Source organism: Pogona vitticeps, chromosome 2 (genome assembly GCF_051106095.1).
Source record: "Pogona vitticeps strain Pit_001003342236 chromosome 2, PviZW2.1, whole genome shotgun sequence".
NCBI classification, from domain to species: domain Eukaryota; kingdom Metazoa; phylum Chordata; class Lepidosauria; order Squamata; family Agamidae; genus Pogona; species Pogona vitticeps.
Window position 1 is genome coordinate 136,988,648 of NC_135784.1, and position 19,884 is coordinate 137,008,531.

At 44.3% G+C, this 19,884-nt stretch overlaps 1 protein-coding gene across 5 annotated transcripts in view; it reads right to left on the reverse strand.

Annotated features, from left to right (window-relative positions):
* RAB37 (RAB37, member RAS oncogene family) overlaps positions 1 to 19,884 on the reverse strand; it is a 111,881-nt gene that overhangs the window by 26,357 nt on the left and 65,640 nt on the right. For 2 of the 5 annotated variants that reach the window (XR_012083821.2, XM_020806267.3), the window contains exon 1: positions 6,258 to 6,617. The exons of 2 other annotated variants lie outside the window; for them this stretch is intronic. Coding sequence is in view for 2 of the 3 variants with exons in the window: in XM_020806267.3 (XP_020661926.1) it covers positions 6,258 to 6,401 (144 nt within the window). In the remaining variant the exon portion in view is untranslated. Of the gene's footprint in view, positions 1 to 6,257; positions 6,630 to 19,884 lie in introns of those variants that run through there. One more of the 5 variants, XM_072990587.2, reaches the window with a different exon arrangement.

A 19,884-nucleotide genomic window follows, 5' to 3' on the forward strand; every position in this document is an offset into this window, starting at 1 on the left:
CTTAATCTTGGGGCACCCAAAAGTTTTGGACAGCATAGCCAACATTCAGGAAGATGATGTCCAAAACAACTGGTGGACCAACTGGCATGAGCAACAGTTTTTCTCCTGCACTGATACTTCCATTCTGTGTAAATCAGTCAAGAAAGGAAAAGGAAGGAAGCCACGAAACATATTTTAAAGTCAGTGGTAAAAAGAGGCTTTACTACGTCTTCCTGTCTTCCACAACAGTCAAGTCTTGTGTAATTCAAGCAGTATGTGATTTTCTGCATATAAACGATCCAAAACAGATTCTTTAGAATATTCTGGGCTTTTATTGTAAGTTTACCCCTGCCTTCTCTCCCAAAATGAACAGAAGGGTACAAACACTTTCCTCTGACTGGTTGCCCTTACTTTCATGACCCTTAAATAGCCTTTTCCTCTTCCCATCAGCTTCTCTCTGAAGCAATCTTAAAGATCACCTTCTACTTCTTGCTGGGATTAATACCTTATCCCTGTTACAGTCTATTAAAATGTCACTCCATCTGTTTAGCTTCCGCTTTGACCAAATCATGTATCCACATTCTACACGACACTACCTGAGCTTTAGAACTAAAGCTCTAAAGCTCAGGTAGTGGATTGGCATGCTTTTAGACAGCAGAAAAAAAACCTGGTATAACAAACCAATCAAGCTGAACTGCCACATATTCAGCTTTGCCTCTGAACAAACAGCATGTTTTTTTTTAAACTGCCAACAAGTCTCCAGTGCCATCTGTGCCCTTAATTGAGAGAAAACCTCTCAGACTCGGTGAGACTTCCTTCCACAGAAACATGCATCTCAGATCAGAAGTTAAATCTGCACCAAAACTTTGGGCTGAAGAAGTCATCAGACCACCTGAGATCGGTCAGCAATGAGCAGCTCCCTACTCAGATGAGTGTTCCTCTCCTTCACACCATTAACTAACACAACCTTTGCAAGATCCAAGCATTTAGTAATCCCTCAGGTAGTTTCCACCGGCTGGCACAGCCCCAAACCTGCATGTTTTTTTTCTATTCACTGGAGCCAGCTCTGTCACTGATATATGGCCAATCTGTGATTAGGATCTCAAGTCTGTTTGTAAAAATGGGGGCGGGGCGGGGGGGGGGAAGCACCTTGTTTCTCTGCCTTTTGTCAGCAACCAGAATTGCACACAGGCTTCACAGGGGCTTAAGTCTCTTTCAAAGAAAAGCTTAGGAGAAGTCCCATTATACCATGCGACTCAGGTGGGGACGTGCTATGAGCAAACTTTGTCTGATTTGGGATTCTCTCTTTCCTTCGTAGGTGCCTCACCCAGGCAGCAAGATAGCAGAGCAAACAGGCAACCCAGCATCCACTCCTCCTAAGCAAACAGACTTTAGCTTAGTCCAGAAGTCCTGGGTTTGTTGGACCAGTTATTACACCAGAAAAGGGAATGCCTATAGTATTATCTGTGTTACTGTAAGAAAAAAAAAACACACCAGTCTTCTTGCAGCATTTTAAAGACACATCATAATATTGTGGCACAAACCATAAGGGCTTAGAACCCAGTGTTCCTTGGTCAAATCCATGAAGTTTGTATGAGAAGAAGCCTGTTTCTCCATCAAATTCCTTGTAGTTTCTGTTGTCAGAGACAAAGAGTGAGACCCTTCTGGAATGTATCATCATGAGAGAAGTTGACTGGCAAGTACTCATCCACCTATAAAGCTTTGCTCTGAGATAAGAGTTATCTCCTGTTTGTCACTGACCGGCAAACCTATCAGATATATCAGCCACCCTTACAGGAAAAACAAACACTGGGCTCTTAACTGTCAAGTCTTCTCTCTCTCTCTCTCTCTCTCTCTCTCTCTCTCTCTCTCTCTCTCTCTCTCTCACACACACACACACACACACACACACACACACACACACACACACACAAACCCTAAAAGCAAATAAAACCAACTCAAACAAACACAGATCTAGATGAAAGGAAGAAAGAACAAGGGGACTCATCTGGGGGTAATGGTGTCTTTTCTCAGAAGATTATTTTACTTCAGTCTTCTGAAGTGCCTCTTCAGTGCCTACTATTCTACTGGCTATTTATATCGGCGTAAGCAAAAACAAATAAATCGCAGTAGCAAGCTGCTGCTAATTAATGAGTTTCTACTTGTATTCTTCATTGTGCACCGAGTCATGCAACTGGCTCTCACCACAGAACACAAGCAGTGACTCATTAACTAAGGGCAATTCATCTCTTCACTTATGCTGACATAAGAAACAAATAGAATTTTAGCCACAGCTTCCCAAACGTCTAGTGGCAGAAGCACACTTTTTCACCACATCACACTTACACTCTGACCGGTGTAATTTTAAGAATGTGGAAGAGTCTGAACTACCTGCCAGTTCAGGATCTCCCTATCATGTTTCCATACTGGGCAGGCTACCCTGTCAGAAAAAGGCAAGCCACAGAAGATACAGTACAGGCAAGGGGTGGTAGGAGGGCCTGGCTTGCTCTCTCTGTAACGAGTCAGCAGTGACTGAATGAAGGGTCGGTGCTGGGACTGGCACGGTCAGGCATCTGCTGCCGGCTGCTGCCCCCTCTCAGATTCCCCTGGATCTACTACTGCTTCTCTTTGGTTTTGCTAACTGGTTACCACCCGCCTCTCTCCATGAATATGAGCAGTGGCAGACACCAGGGAAAGGAGCAGGAGCCTTTGCTCATCACTTTGCTTTCTCCCTTGTGGACAGGAGGAAAAATACTGGGCACAAGGGGGCAAGGCAAGCAAGGGGGTAGCAAAATAACAATTAGGAAAAGGATGGCTGGCTGGATGTGGAAGGGACTAAAAAGCATCTCACCCCCCCCCAAAAAAAACCCTGAAATGAAAGGAGGGATGCTGTTTAGATGACTAAATACAGTGGGGGCTTGACTTGAGAACTTAATCCGTATTGGAAGGCGGTTCTCAAGTCAAAAAGTTCTCAGGTCAAATCTGCATTTCCCATAGGAATGCATTGAAAACCATTTGATCCGTATCTGCTCTTTTCCGTCCATAGAAACTAATGGGAAGCTGCTATTCCGCCTTCGACCACTAGAGGGGGATATTTTTGTTTCTTTTTTTCTCAGGTCAAGAAAGGTTCAGGGAAGGCAGGGAAAATACAGTCCAGGCAGTACAGTACCAGGCAGTCCGAAGACTGTCTCCCAATCCACTCTCTAAACGCTGGGAGGAGTGAGGAAGCAGACAGGCACCCTTTTCACTGGCCAACAGTTAACTGAAAGTTCACTTTTTGCACTTTCCCTGCCTCCCACGTGGATTTTTTTCAGTTCTTAACTCAAATCTAAGTACTTAAATGAAGTCAATATTTTCCTATGAGAGCGGTTCTTAAGTCAAAATGTTCTTAACTCGAGCCGTTCTTAAGTCAAGACCCCACTGTAGCTCTAAGCTTTGCTTCTGGCTACCAACCAGCCAGTAGAAAAGCCAAAGGAAGGCAAATGGCTAAAAGGACTTTTCTCCCACATCTGATCCTTACCAATGAAAACCAGGGCAACCCAGTTTCAAAAGGTGAACACCAGGCTTGCCTTTGCTGCAACTCTCTGCTGAAGTACAGCCTCTTGCTTTTCCCCAGAGAAGAAAATGAGAGGTGTTACAGCAGATATTGGTCCCTGGTCACTTCAGGGAGAAGCAATGACTCCAAACATTAACTTCATAGTCATGTATCTGCTTCATGCAGCTTGGCTGAAGAGCCAGAGTTTGAGTTTGATTCCCTACTGTGCCTGCTTGACAGGGGCTGGACATGATGATCCTGCCAGATCTACAGTTATAATTTGCTTAATCATCATCATCATAATCAACAACATATTTTGAGCAGAGAAGGTGAGTGATGCTTAATCCTTTGCACTTCCATGTTTTTGCTCTCCCATCCCCTGACAGAAGTTAAGGTATGTGTTGCTCATGCCTGTCTGAGTGTTTTCATACATCCACAAAATGCATCCTAGACCAGCCTGGCAGAGGAATTCCAAGAACCAGTTTTGTGATGAACACCATCAACAAACCACAAAGGAAGACAAGAAGCAGGTTCTGAGCAAGCACCAGTGTTGCTATTGAGTTTTCTACCTGTGCCATTTTGGACTACGACACCTAACTTTGTGTCCCAAAAACTGCACTAAAAACTCCTTTGCTGGTTCAGTGCTGGATCTTCTTCTGAAAGCGGAAAGTCAAAGATAAGGTGAACCCATTAAGAAGACCGTTTTGTTGGCTGAAGCCACCCTTGTCGTTCTCCATGTAATGGGCAATTTGGCATGCCATGGCTAACTCAACTCCAAAGGGATTTACAGCCGCAAGCAAGAGATGGCAGCTTCCCACTCATGGCAAACAATATGCACAATGCATTAGAGATGGGAAATGGTGGTGCAGTTTGAACTACAACTCTCACAGTACCCCAGCTAGCATGGCCAGAGTCCATTCGGGCTGGGATACACTGCGAACTTTAGTCAAAAGAACGAACATTTCTCATGAATCTGGTACACTGGTCATGAGCTGGACAGAAAACCCAGCTGTGTTGGTTGCAGGAACAGATCCTATGAATGGCTCCCATGTGCAAAATGGCTCAGCTTCCCCATCTACAGACCTGCAAGAAGCTCATACAAATCCTGGAGCAGAAGACCCCTATCTGGCTTCCCAGAGACAATGTTTTACATTAAGCATAATAAGGCACCTGGCTAACTTCGATCCAGCAGAGGACTACCGTTCTTTGAAAAGTTACTTTTTGGACCACAATTCCCAGAATCCCTTATTACCAGAATTCTACCACTGGAGGAGTTTCCACGTTGTATTTCAAAAATAGTACTTTCCCCAAAGTTTGCATCAGTACCTGTCAACTCCTCCTTGGGTAAAAAATCCTCAACCCAAATTAAAGAGCAGGGATAAAGTCTGTTACTGGAGATAGTTACTGGAGATGTCTTTTTGGTTCTCTTCCTGTTGTAATGGCTACAATATGCACAGCAGCTGCACTGCTCTCCCACAGGCAGGGATTATTGCTCCCTGCTCTCCCTTGTCAAAGGTTGGGAGAACTAGTCTGTGTGGCCTTGGGCAAGTGGCACAGTCCCAGGTTGGCCCCAAAAGAAGGGGACAGCAAACCTCTTCTGAGTACCCTCTACTTAGGAAACCCTGGAAAGGGTCACCATAAGTTACAACTGACTTGACGGCACTCCCTTGTCCCCATCACTTCAGAGTGGGATTCTTGTGGGAGACCAGCGCACAAGACTCAAATGTGAATTGGAGGAAATCAATTCTCCTGCTTCATCTCACCCTTCCCCCACCTCACTCATGATCATCTTCCCACAAAGGCTACTTTCAACTGATTCTGCCAAAGGTGGTTTGAATAGTATCAGCAGCAGCTGTCACCACCATCCTAAGAAAGAATGGTGTATAACTACTGTAACAGTTTCTGTGGGATCCCTTTAGAGCCTGCAATCTTGCTCAAGAAGGTGGGAAACTGTGGTTTTATTCCATCCCAAACTAAGAGTCTGCCAGAGTGCCTTCAGAAGCAGGGCGTTGTGTTTGCATTTGAGCCCAGCAGGACTTGAAAAGAAGATTTCACCAAGGTTGGGGGGGGACACTTGTTTCTCAGTGACAAGTGCATGTTTTGCTAACATTTTGGGTACAACTATAACAACTGAGCAACAGAGAGAAATTCAGCTGGAGAGTTGGCCTCTGCTTTTGCACCTCTGGGCTGCGGAGCAAGCACCTGTTGAATTTCTGAGGTGTGCACCTGTTCAAGGTAAAACAGGTGAGGGGGCAGAGGGTGATGGCAGTGCCAAGACCTCAGCCCTGGAATACCTGAAGGAGAATGCCTCTGAGCTTGTGCAGAGTGCTCTTCTTTCCTCACCAAAACAACATAAATGACTTCCACCAATTGGGGAGGAAGGTTTTTCTAGGCAGGCTTGAGCCCCACCAGCATCTTTCCTTTGAGAGTTCCCCAGACTTCGCCTTGCCACTCTCCGGCACCCAGAAATTAGGGATCATAATCAAATTCCGCACAGGGGAGCTCGAAAATCCAGCCTCCGAATAACAGGAAGGGGCGGTGGGCGAGGGGTAACCCGTTCTGGGGGAAAACTCTGCCTCTAGGGCAGCACAAGGGGAGTCGGGTCCCCTCCTCACCCTTCGTGGTTTCCTCCCGTGGACAGGGAGGCACAACCCCACCCCCGCAGCTGCCCCTCCGCCTGCCCCACCCACTCGCGCCCCCTAGTGCCCACCGGTGGGAGGGGGGGGAAAGAGGAGGCTCACACCTTGCCGGAGAGGTCGTAGTCGCCGCAGCTGCTGCTGACAGACGAGCCCCTTTTCACCCGCCGAGGCGAAGGGGTCCCGTTCCGCGCCAGAGAGGGGGCGCCTCCTCCTCCTCCTCCTCCTCCACGTCCCCCGTTGCTGGCCATGGTGCCTCCCGGGCCGGGAGCAGGAACTGCCTGGGAGAAGAGGCTGGAGGAGTCCGGCCACGCTGCCGCTGCCTCCGCCACTCCTCCCTCCCGCCCGCAGGACCTCCCCTTCCCGAGCGAGCGCCGGGGGTGGCTTCGGCGGCGGCCGTTGCTTTGCGCTCGGGAAGAAGCCCGGGAAGCGGTGGCTCCTCCCCGACGGGCCTCGAGGGTGGCCGGAGGAGGAGGAGGAGGAGAAGGCAGCCCACCGGCCGTTCCCCGGCGCGCAGCCTTTCTCCAAGGCGCCCCTTTCGGGCGGAGAATCCCCAGGCGGGAAAAAGAGAGAGAGAGAAATAGGCACCCACAAGATCGGGCTCTTTGGGAAGAAGGGAGAAAAGCAGCCAACGGCCAAGGCAAGGAAGCCTCGGCGTCGATGGTCCGCCTCCACCACTGGGATCCTTAGGCCAAGGCGTCCCCTTCTGCAGATGAGACCGTCAAGAACGTCCTGCCTTTTGCAATGTAAACACAGGAAAGAGAGAGAACGCGGAGGGATCGAAGCACACACGATACGCTGAACACGTAACGTCCAACTTAAGACACTCCAGGCATAGGTTCCCAAACTTTATTGCCTCGTGGACCACTTGACGACTTGTTTTCCGTAGACCCCCTGTCCCCTGCAACGCTTTGATGCAAGTCTAAACTTGCACCTCCAATTTTTTCTCTCTCTGAGGTGGACCCCCTGCAAGTCGAAATCGAACCCTGGAGGTCCATATAGACCACTTTGGGAACCTATGAATCGTCCTTTTCTCTCTGTTCCCCCGCTAAAACTCCTCTCCCCTCCCCCGCCCTTGTCGAGGGCTAAAAGCAAACATTGAAACTGCCTTGGTCAATTTCTTTCTTTCTTTCTTTCTTTCTTTCTTTCTTTCTTTCTTTCTTTCTTTCTTTCTTTCTTTCTTTCTTTCTTTCTTTCTTTCTTTCTTTGTCCTAATCGGGAAGAGGAACTTTGAGTCAGTGGAGTCAATAGTAATTGTGTATTGCCTCAATCCACATCTCCTTACACATGCTAGGCAGTTGGCTGCAACAGATGCTGTGGGGAAGTGAATTCTCAACTTTTGGCTGTGCAGCCAGATACTGCTGAGCTATCCAGTGGTTCACTGGTGATGCCCATTACCATATTGTTCCTGTTCCTTATTGATCCCCTGGGATTAATTTGGCCACCAATCATTTAGTCACAGAGCTCCTTGTGGAGAACTGAATATCAAGAGGGGTTTTAAAGGTAATTGCCAGGTCAACAACTTGTGACAAAATACAATCTCTGATTTGGGGCCATGTTGAAAATATTTGCCATGTAGTGCCACTCTTATATCTGAGGAAGTGGACTTGGCCACGAAAACTCACATTAAAATATAGCAGTTAGTCTTTAAGGTGCCACAGTGTTTTCGTCTTCTTTATTTTTTATTTTTATTTTGTTTTTGCCTGATATGCTAGCACAGACTAACATGGCTATCTCTTCTGAAACTACAAAGATGTTCTAAATCTAATATTCTGTCTATATCAAGAAACCTGATATAGTCCATCATTTATCAGTGGGACCAACTTTTGAGTAAGAAAGTAATTTACAATGTTACAATTGAGCCCTATAAGAGAAAGCTTGACCCTGGCACTTCCTAGTGGTCAGCAAAGTCAGGACTTGATTGCACTTAATGATGTTCCCTAAACATGGACACAGTTCCACGTTCATCTGCTTCAAACTCCAAGTCTTTGTTTACTATTCCCTTCTTCTGGGGGCCTCTTGGGACTGTGCAGCTCGCCCAAGGCCACACGGGCTGGCTCTTCCCCTAGGAGACACAGTGGGGAATTGAGCTTTCAACCAATATAGAAACTACTGAGCCATTCAAAAAGTTAACTAACAAGACGCAAAAGTAGGTTGCATGCTGTGTACATCTCCTGTCCAAGACCCTCCCATTACTTTCTGTTGCCTCACACTGCTTGACAATAGGACCAGCCATGGCTAGAGTGCAACCTGGGATTTTGGCAAACCTATACCCCTGTCTCCCAGTCAGAGGTATATCCCATGCAGCTGGAGGCTTCCTTTCCAGTTCTTCTACAGCAACCATCTACTGCCAAAGAGACAAGCTACTTTAAAAACTGGACAGAGGTTTGTAGTAAAATCTAGACCTATACATGTTGTACCAGAAGGAAATTTCTTAAAAAATGATGTTCAGCCTCTTGTTGCTGAATCTTACAGTGACATTGCTGATGGGACCTCAACCTTTGCTACACCAGTAAGTAGCAAGCTAGCTTGAGGACCAGGACATAGGGTGCAACATACTGTTCTGCCATCTAGGACATTGCTGGTATTTCCCATCTACCCCACTCCCCAACAGTACCCGTGACAGTAGTGGAATTCTTATACTGTACACAGATTCTCACATTAGCAGCTGTTCTTTTAATCAATTTGACACCTAGCAGAGGTGTGAAGTGCATGAAAATATCACTGTCATGAGTATGACAAGGAGAAGGAATGCACTGGGCTATCATGACCCCACTAGATCTGATTATTTTATGTGAATCTAACCAGAACTTTTATATACAAGTCTTCCCTTTCCAAACTGCTCTCAGAGACATACCTTTTCCTACCGTTTGTTCTTGCAACCTATATACAGTATTGGCTGAAATTTGTAGCGTAACATATGCACATGGTACAAGTTAAAACAGCAGTATTCTTTTTTTTTAAAAAAAAACCCTCCCATTACATGCAGAATGAAACCAAAACAATATCCAAGAAAAAGTTAATTTTGAGGCCAAAGAAATTTGCATGTTTCATGCAAGTCTTCTTTAATCTGAGAAGATCCATCAAGTAAATAGAACTATGTGCATATATGTGGGTTGATTGTTTTTGGAACGGCATGTCATTGTTTCAATTTATTTTCACAGCAGTAAAGGATAACCATACCTAAACAGCCTCCTTATCTAATCTACATTCTGCCAGTTCTTTTCTTTGTAAAAAATCTGTTCATGGTTATTATAAAAATCAGTATAACTCTTCCGGCTAATAGTAGGGCATTTTTTCCTTGGTAATAGCGCAGACTCTACAGTTGATTGAAATTAATATTTGACGTACAATCAAAACTAGTTTCTGCTTTCCTTCCCTGACTCCCACCCAGATGATCAGGCACAAACGTCCTTATTCTTGAAATTGTTCCATAGTATCTGCTCTCTTAATTAGAACTCTTGATTGTATTTCTAACACACTTTGCATTCCTCGGAAGAAAAGAAAGTGCTAAAATGGTTGTAATGTAATAAAATAAACATGAAAATAGGTACAGAACCAAAAGAATCATAATTCAAGATAATGCCTAAAGTTAATAAAAAATGTTCACAGCTCTCTTGAGATCTTGTGTGTTTATCATTTTAAAAAAACCCCAAAAACTATTATTGCCATTGTTTGTGATTTTATCAACCCCCTCCCTTCATCTGTACTAATGGAGAATGAGTAACTGGCTAGCAGAATGCCATCAATTTTGGCCTAAATATAGTTGTTACTCTCACCTGATGTAGAGCCAATGGATCAGTAGGATTTCAGCAAATAACATGTACTGTAGGCTTTTTTGTCTAACATGAAACCCTACTATTGGTATTTATGTTCGTATTTACAAATTTTCTCCTGTCTCACTCAAAATATACCTCTAGAATTAGATATTCTCAGTACAGTTGGTCATTTCTGTTAAAATACTGAATCCCTTGAGTAAAATGACCAGCAGAGATTATACTGATTGATATTAATGATAATGATAAGTAGATGTATTTTTTTTATCTAGGGAACAGTGAAAGGAGATGAGCTATCTATATAATTTTAAATATGGTGCACTGTTTAACAGAGCTGTACACAAGTTCCCCAATTTGATTTACAGGCCAATCTGGGGCTTCAGGATATATTCTGATTTCCTGGAGTGATTTGTTCCCCAGTTCTGAGTCAACTTGTAAATGCACTGACTGCACTGAAAAATCAACAAGGGTATAACAGAATAGTTTTCCCATCAAGGTGCACATAATTCAGAGACACAGCAGATCCTAAAGAGGCGAACACACCTATCAAAATTCAGGCAGCTTTCAGAGATTTGTGTAGCAGACACCTTTAAAATTTGCTTTAAAGAAGAAGTCTGAAGCTATTTGTACCCCTCCCAATTCAATTTATGCTCTAGATAGACACAAACTGATTTGTAAATTTACTTTGCTTCACTCAGATATGAATCTAGCCATTCTCTTTCATTCTAGACCTCATATAAATCAGTCCAATTTGGTTAATAATTTGTGATCTGTCAGATTCTGCTGTACCCAAAAGGTGTAATGTTCAATTGTAAATAGCTGGCACTTATGAGTCCCCACTGAGATTCTTGAGTGTGCACCAAGCTAGCAGGTGGGCATGCAACCCCAAGAATTGCGGTGGTGACTTGTCAGTTGCTGGTTATGAATGACTGAATGTCAGGCTTCATGCATAACAGAACAACCGGATTTCAGCCAATATATAACCACTGCCAAGTAGATGATCATTTAAATAAGAGGTGGGCAGTTTGGGGCTCATGGAATTTTTATGCCCCTCAGCACCTCGCCTCAGTCCGCACACCCCTCCAAATTTTATAGTTTTCTTTTAACCTTTTGTTTGTCAAGTCCCTTTTTGCTCTCTAGAGGTCATTGGGGTGATTTTTGTTTTGTTTTTTTGGGGTAGCCCCAACACCTTTGGAGGCCATCAAGCCCTCAAATAATTGTTAAGCATATTTTAGAGGGAATCTTCTAGAAAGCTCAAGGGAGACTTTCAATTAAAAATGTTTTAGTTAAATCAGTTTTTTTAGTTAACAAACATTCATTGTAGCAACCTTTACAATACATAATCACCACATTATTTTATTTTTTTTAAAGGACCAGGCAAATCAGCTTCTCCGGCCATGCCCTGCTCCCTTAGCCCCAACTCCATGATTGACAGCCACAGGTTAACATCTCTGAAAAATGGCCAGTGGCCCCACTGAAATTGCCTACTCTACTTCAAAATCACAATGGAGCAACATTAAAGGCAATCTATGATAATAGGAAAACTCTCAATTAATGGAAACATCTGAGCAGGAGATTTTCTTCTGCAAATTAGTTTGATTTATTTGGTGATTGGTCTTTAGGGCGTAACCACAGGATTCTTTTGTAAACAAAAAAAGACTGCCTCAGTCACTTCTCTGCAACAATACAGTATTATATTTTTGGCTGTAAATACAGGATATCTCTAACACCTGGCATTAGTCCTGCTTTGAACAAGCCTTTTTCCTCATTATGTACATTGGGAGAGATACAAAGGAACTCAGAGTAAGATTATCTGATAAATGAAAGTGCTAGTCCAGAAGTAGTAGCTAAATCTACAGACGGGCAGTAACTTTAACAGGACCAACCAAAATGTCCCCAAAAGGATGCATGCAGAGGGCAAAGAAAAAAGCATAAAAGTCCAAGAAAGTAATTCCAAATGCTGCGGTTATGAGATCTGTACCTCAGACTCAGGCTACAACTACACTGGCAAGCTGAATCTCTCCAATTTGGTTTTGCTGTGATTTGATATGCAGCTTGTATTATAGCTGAATTTGCAGTCTGTGATCAAACATGGGCTGTGGATTGATTTGGAAATTCAATGTTCACACTTGATGCAATGTGATTTGCAATTCAGACCACAGTCCCCTTCTTTCTTTCCTTCCTCTTGTCCCACCTCTGCTGATCTTTTATGGAGTTCACTGTCAAGCTGCTTGGTTTTTAAAGTGTACAATGTTCCTGAAAAAGTGGCAGTGTTCCAGAATTCTTTTTAGTGTGTACGGAAATACCACATACAAAGGACTATATTTTATTTTGTCTGGGTTATTTTTGGTTTTATTTTAATTCTTGCCCTGAGGTATTCTAGTGCTAAACTATATCAATACAGGTGAAAAGATGATCTAGCACTAAACTCATATCTGTAAAAAACAATAATTTTGGAGGATGATGGGGGAAGGAACACAGCGGCGGGTCTGAACTTCAACAATTGCTACAACAATGTCTCAATTTATCAAATGGGAAAAAGTCATTTTGAATCATTCTTGCTTGAAAAAAGTAGACGCCCCAGTGACAAAGGAAAAAAAACATGTTTGGAACAAAAAGAGTGAGACTGATTTAAATTGGCCACTGTGTTGCATGATCTTTAAAAAATAATTCAAATTAATCTGTTTCATTAGTGGAGCAAATATCGTGGTGTTTGTCTGTGTAGTCGCAGCCTCAGTCTCAAGACTGAGTTTACAGATTGAATGATTGTTTGGTTTGCAGTTGTCAGTTTGCCCCTAATCCTTAATTTTGGGATGCAGAATTAGTGGCTGCTTTCCATTCCTGAAAATACAAGGCTGGGTGAAACCTAGCGATATGTCAATTGCCATAAGCTCTATTAGAAATAAAGCTACAGAACTACATTCATCTGGGAGCAATAAAGTACAATAAGTGTAGTCATCATTATGATTTATTTCCTAAGTATGTAGAAATGTCATGTTCTTGATCTGATAAGTAATGGTGCATGCAAACAGATACAGGCAAACTTCACATACAGCTATGCTTTGTTAAAGTTTCTTAAAAAAAAAATTCTAAGGCACGTTCCCAGGTCTCCAAAGAGCTCTGTTTTGTCCTGACTTTCCATGCCACCTGCAAGAGGAACCTGTATTTCCAGTCTCTGTAACAATGCTGTGGAAAATATTCAAGAAATGTAAATGCATAAGATCAAGAAAACTGAAGGTACAGTAGATTATCCTTTGGTGGATTTGGTGCATTTAAAATTTCTAAAGGGATTTAAAGTTTTACAAGTGTACTTATGAAGGATTCCATAAGGTAGAGAAGAATCAAAATAGTTTTACCATGCCTGTAAATCTTTTCCTGGATCATTTTTTTTCATTGTTTTCCCCCCAAAATTTGCACTTAAACCGGTGCTGTGTTTTGTCTCAAGGGCCTCTTAACACTGATAAAATTCTTCCTATGTCAGCAGGCGAGAAAGGGTATAACAATTTCTCGCCATCAATTAAAGGCAGGTTGAAGCCCCAGGGGTGCCTCCTTCTTGGAAAATTATGCATACAAAGAAAACAAGAAAACATAATGCAGTGCTGTATGTCTTTGAAGAGCTTCTGGTTTATGTATGTGGGGTGTGAGACAGGAGGCGAGAGTGGTAGTCCTCTCGCCGGAGTGCCGTCACTCCACCTTACAGCCGAGAAAGAGATACAGACCCTACCCACCTCATCTCCCAAGAGAACAGAGCAGCGAGGGACAGATACATGGGAAATAAAAGGAGAAATACAAAAGTTAACTGTTGAAGGAACTGAGGGGGGAAACGGCGGGAATAGAGCGGAAGAAGAGGGTGGAGATAGAGGTGGGGACAGCAGGTATAAGGAGGAGAGAGGAACAGTTACCGCCAGGTTGGGAATGGGTCTGGATGGAAGGCTGAGGGTCCCAAAGGAGGAGGCAGACCCTTCTTCATTTCCCCCTTGTATAAACATAAGAAATGCAGCTTAAAACATCACATTTACATATACAATAAATGAAATAAATGTGTCCTAGCTGTGCTCTCTTCTGTCAAATTCTACAAAATTCCATCTTATCAAAAATTAAGCTATTTATCCTCCTCTTTCTCCCATGTAATTAGTGGGGACACAACTGTAAGATCATACACTTTATTCTCCCACTCCTCAGTGATAAAGACTGGATGATATTCTCCATTTTGCAGCAGAACCTAGACAGCATCAAGTGAGACAGAATACTTGGCTAAGGGGCCAGGGGTCATCTGCCTTCCTACTGTGCCTCCCAAGAGAAAATGCAGTCTGTGTAGCCTTGGGTAAGCTACACAGAGCACCACCAAAATAAAGGAACAGTAAACTATTTCTACATACTCTGTACCTAGGAAACTGCAGTGTCACGGTGGCATGTAATTATTATTCCTATTTTCTCTACTAGCAACCTGCAGGATTTGTATGCAAAGCTCAAAGACAGAATAAGCAGAGTGTGGCCATTTACAGGGCTGTGAATGATCACCTTGCTTATTTTGCGTATATTTGAGCTTTTCATCAAAATGTCACAGACCTCTTGCATTATGTTTCAAGGCCTTATGGCCCAAGCCCAGACACAATAACCTTGTCAGTCTTTAAGGTGGGGCAGAAAACTTCTTTGTAGTGGTTGCAGTGATACTGGAATTTCCCTTGACAGAGTCATTGTGTTTGAGCAAGGATAAGAAACCCGAGGCTCCCCAAGAATGTGGCTGCCATGTAGCATTTTGTATTTGACTTATACTATTAGAAGAAAAATCTTTCTTAATTGTAAATGAGAAAGCATGCCCCTATATACACTTTCTCAAGCATTATGCACATCAATAGCACTAAATCATCACCACCAGAGACAAGACTGGAGAAAATACAGAGCTGTAACTAGAAATTTTAGCACCTGGGGCAAGTGGCAACATCTCCCACCCACTCTACCCGAAGCCATGGGCGCAGCCCCACTTCAAGAAGGAGGAGGAGAATGTGGTGCCTGTGACAACCCCAGACCTACTGGAGTATGCCACACTTTAACTAAGCTGCCACCAACCATTCCCTATAAGAAGTCACACAGACCAGGAATGGATTTTACTAAACAAAAGAACAAGGTTTATTTAAATAACAAACAGGGTAAATAAAAAGATCAGGTAAATAAGATACTGTAACGTGGCTTAGTCTCAATCATACATACAACAGTTTGGTTCACACAGAACACTTTAAAGTAAAGCACAGACCCTGAACCTATCAGTTCTGGCTACCCAGATAGAAACCTGAACCTATCAGGTAGGTACTAACTGACACACAGTTGTACCCAGTCTGACACACAGACTCCAACTCCTCACTCTTCACATCAGCTCCAAATATATATACAGTACAGCTCCTCCCCCTGATGTCCCGCCTTCCACTCCCCATAGGATGGAACTTTCCCTCCAAACCCATGACAGACAGGTACCATCAGTGCTGTATGTAACACCTCCCCTCTTTATAAGTTGTTTTGCAGGGGAAAAGCTAAAGTGCTTTTCTCCAAAAAACAACCAGGATCAAAACATATAACAGTTAAACATTATCATACACAATCCCATACTTACCCTCTAGGTTAAACATATCAATTAGGCATTTAAACATTAACATTTACAATACATTAAGTTACCTTTATTAATACAAACCAAGCATGTTTAATAAACAAGTACATTTAACTTTTGGTCACCAAAATATACATAGTCCATGGTTTCTTTCGCCGTCTTCACTCGTCGGGTCTTCTTGACAAGGCGTCAGCAACACAGTTCATTGACCCTCTGACCACCTTCACTTCAAAGTCATAATCTTGCAGGTTTAAAGCCCACCTCATAAGTTTACTATTGTGGGTTTTCATTGTCTTTAACCACTGCAGTGGTGAGTGGTCAGTGCACAGAACAAAATGTCTTCCCCAGATGTAAGGTTTGGCCTTCTGGATCGCGTATACTATGGCCAGGCACTCCTTTTCCACGGTTGCCAAATGTCTCTCACCTTTCTGGAGTTTCCTACTCAGGTAGGACACTGGATGCTGGTCACCATTTTCATCCTCCTGGCAAAGAACTGCTCCTACCCCGCTGTTAGACGCATCGGTGTAGATGATGAACTCCCGGTCGAAGTCGGGAGCACGCAGCACTGGATAATGGATGAGCGCCTCCTTCAACCTCTGGAATGCCTCCTCACAGTCGCTGGTCCACGGGATGCGGTCATCAGTCTTCTTCCGCGTCAGATCGGTCAGCGGAGTCGCCATCTCGCTAAACCTCGGGATGAACTTTCTGTAGTAGCCCACCAACCCAAGAAATGATTTGACTTTTTTCTTGGTGTTGGGTCTGGGCCAATCACGAACGGCTTCTATCTTGGCCTCTAGGGGTTTGATCACTCCTCCCCCTACTATGTGACCCAAGTATTTTATTTCTGGGCTACCCAGCTGCAGTTTGTTCTCTTTGCAGGGCCTAGGCCAAAGCACTTCCTCCCCTGGGTTAAAGTGCCTCTCCCTGGCTTTCTGGTCATACCAGGTTTTCTGTCTGACCTTCTGAGCTTGCAGGTTTTCTGCTGCTAGCTCTAGGTTTCTCTTCAGGTCATTCATTAAAGAGTCTATGTACGTCACAACATCTTGTGGGTCATCCTGGGTGATCTGCTCCCAATTTTGTTTGATTAAATCAAGTGGACCTTTCACCCTTCTCCCAAACAAAAGTTCAAACGGACTGAACCCGGTACTGGCTTGGGGCACTGATCGATAAGCAAACAAAAGGGATTGCAGCTTCTGGTCCCAATTGTTTGGATTCTCTGCCAAGTAAGCCCTAATCATGCGCATCAGAGTCCCATTGAACTTCTCCGTTAACCCATTACTTTCGGGGTGATAGGCAGTGGTTTCCTTGTGTTTAATTCCACAGATTTGCCATAACCGTTTCATGAGCTTTGATGTAAACGATGTGCCCAAATCTGTGATTATTTCTGAGGCAAATCACATCCTGGACATATACCCCACCAAGGCATCTGCCACTGTGTTAGTTTCGATGTTAGTCAAGGGAATGGCTTCGGGGTACCTCGTGGCATGGTCCACAATGGTGAGAATGAACCGGTTCCCCCTCTTTGTGGCCTTGGGCAAAGGTCCCACAATATCCACTCCTATACATTTGAACGGGGTGTCAATCACAGGCAAAGGGCACAACTTCGCTTTGGTCCTGTCACGGTTATTCCCCTGCCTCTGACACACATCACATTGTTTACAGAACTCCTTGATCTGCTTCCCTATTTCAGGCCAGTAAAAATTCTGTGTGATTCTCTGCTGTGTTTTGTTCACCCCTAAGTGTGCAGCAAACATGTCAGAGTGCCCCCTTTGTAAGATCATGGGGCGATACTTTTCAGGTACCACTAGCTGACTTCTGATCCTATCTCCCCCTTTTGAGATATTCATCAGGGTCTCTCTATATAAAATTCCCTTTTTCTCACGAAATCTCGCTGTGGTTTCAGGTGTTAGCTGGGTGTCTGTCACCTGTTCAAAACACTTTCGGAGAGTGGCGTCTGCCTTTTGCTCTTGGCCAAATTTGCTGTCTGTGGTTAAGGTTTCTACCACAGCTTCGGAACTACCCTCATCTGCTTCAGCCTCGGGCTCTCCAGTACCCCCTTGAACTGTCCCCGTGGTAGCTTGTGAACGTGTAATCACTAGCACCCGTTTCACATGTTCAGCCAGGTCATTTCCCACGAGCACGGCTGCTGGCAGAGTCGATGAAATCGCTAGCCGCCAAACTCCCCTCCAGCCTTGAAAGCTCACAGGTACCTCAGCTACTGGCAGTGAGATCACCTGCCCCTCAATCCCTGCCACCTTCAAGCTCTCATTTGGGATTATATACTTCCTAGGAATAATGTCTGGATGGCACAGGGTCACCTGGGAACAAGTATCCCTTAGCCCCCTATACTGATGGTCAAGTATTCCTACGTCCACCCCTGCGGTCTCAAACAATTGCGAATCTGTCCTCACTAGTAAGCAGCACTTGACCTCCACAAGAGGACCATTTTCCCCAGCCTGATCAGCAGATGTAACTGTTCCAGATTGAGTAGCCATGGTAACAGGCTCCCTCAATGGCAAAGAGCTTTGCTCTTTCTGGACACAGAACACAGCTTTTGGCTTGGTTCCACTCAAATCATGAGGCAAATTTCCCTTTAGCTGCTTTAATTTCTCACACTCTGAGATTAGATGGCCCTTTCCTTGACAGAAATAACATTTTCTGCTGTACTTGGAGTCTTTCTCATCTGTTTTTGGTTTTCCCTCCAAAATCTGAGGTCTTGGTGGTTTCATGTCTGAGGGCTTCCCTTCAACATGGGCCCCTCCCCCTTGCTGGTTTTTCCCTGGTCCCTGAGAGTACCTGCTGTAGGTTTCTTTGGGCTTACCCACAGTTTTCCCCTCAGCACCTAAGGGCTTCCTTATTTGGGAAATAAAATCTGCGATCTCCGCCGCTTCTGACACAGATTTAGGTTTCCTCTCCCTCACCTGGAACTTCAGTTCCCCATGCAGGACTGAATAAAACTGTTCCAGCGCTATCAGGTCTTTGAGCTGCTGGAAGGTCTCTGTCCCCTCCTGAGACAGCCATTTCTCTAGCAACCTCACCAGTTGGGCCCCCACTTGGGTAAAAGTCTGCTCTGGTTTCTTTGTGAGTGACCTGAATCTTTGCCTCAGCTGTTCCGCATTTATCCCATGTCAGGCAAACACCAGTTTTTTAAACTCAGCGAAGTCTTTCAGCAGTTCCACTGGCATCTCTGCATAGACTTCTGCCAGGCTGCCACTGATTAAAGACCGCATAATGGTCATCTTCTCAGTTTCCCTTACTGAGAAGTCCACAAACGCTCTTTCCACGAGGGAAAAGAACACCTCAGGGCAATCTCCCTTGTTGTACACAGGGAATTTCTTCAGATCAGTTTTAGACAATTGGCCCACCTCAGAATCCCTATTGTTATTATTGTTCTGGTTCATCATTTCCAATTTTCTTAACTCAAACGCCATCCTTTCTTTTTCCAGAGCAATTTTCTCTCTCTCTAATCTTTCTTCTTTTTCCATTCTCTCTCTCTCTAATTCAAATTGCCGTTGTTTCTCTCTTTCCCTTTCCTCCATTTCCCTCACCCGCAGCTCATGCTGTTGGGCTAGGCGCATTCTTCTGAGTTCTGGGTTCTGTTCTCCCGTGCTCTCATCCTGCACTGAGCCAAATTCTTCCTCAGAACCTTGGTCTACCTGTGGATCTCTCCCTTCACCCATTTCTGCCATTTGGCTTTGAGTCAAGGGCATAATCCCCCCAGAACAGGCTGCCTTCAAAAGTCAAGCCTCAAAATAAAACGATGACTTTTTTCCTTTTGCCTCAGAAACAGCCTTCTATAGATTGCTGCTGTTCCTTCAGCACTAACTTGCAACTGTTGCCAGGCAGAATTCACCCCCTCTGCTAGGCCTCTCAGCAGACAGGCTAGATCACTGTTACTTCACACAGCTTTGCCTCAGCCCTTTCCCGCCAAAACGGGTTGCCTCAGAGCTCCCTAATCTAGTCCCCAATCTGAGTGTGCACGTTCTTCCACTAGCGTACCTCCCCGTGAGGTAAGCCTAGAAGATTACCTACGCGCCCTCAGATTGTCCCTGACTAGACCCCCCTTGCTCTGGGCACACTTGCCAAGGCTTTGCTGGACCACTGGACAACTGGACCAGTCGTATCCCACACGCTGGACACCAATCAATGTGACAACCCCAGACCTACTGGAGTATGCCACACTTTAACTAAGCTGCCACCAACCATTCCCTATAAGAAGTCACACAGACCAGGAATGGATTTTACTAAACAAAAGAACAAGGTTTATTTAAATAACAAACAGGGTAAATAAAAAGATCAGGTAAATAAGATACTGTAACGTGGCTTAGTCTCAATCATACATACAACAGTTTGGTT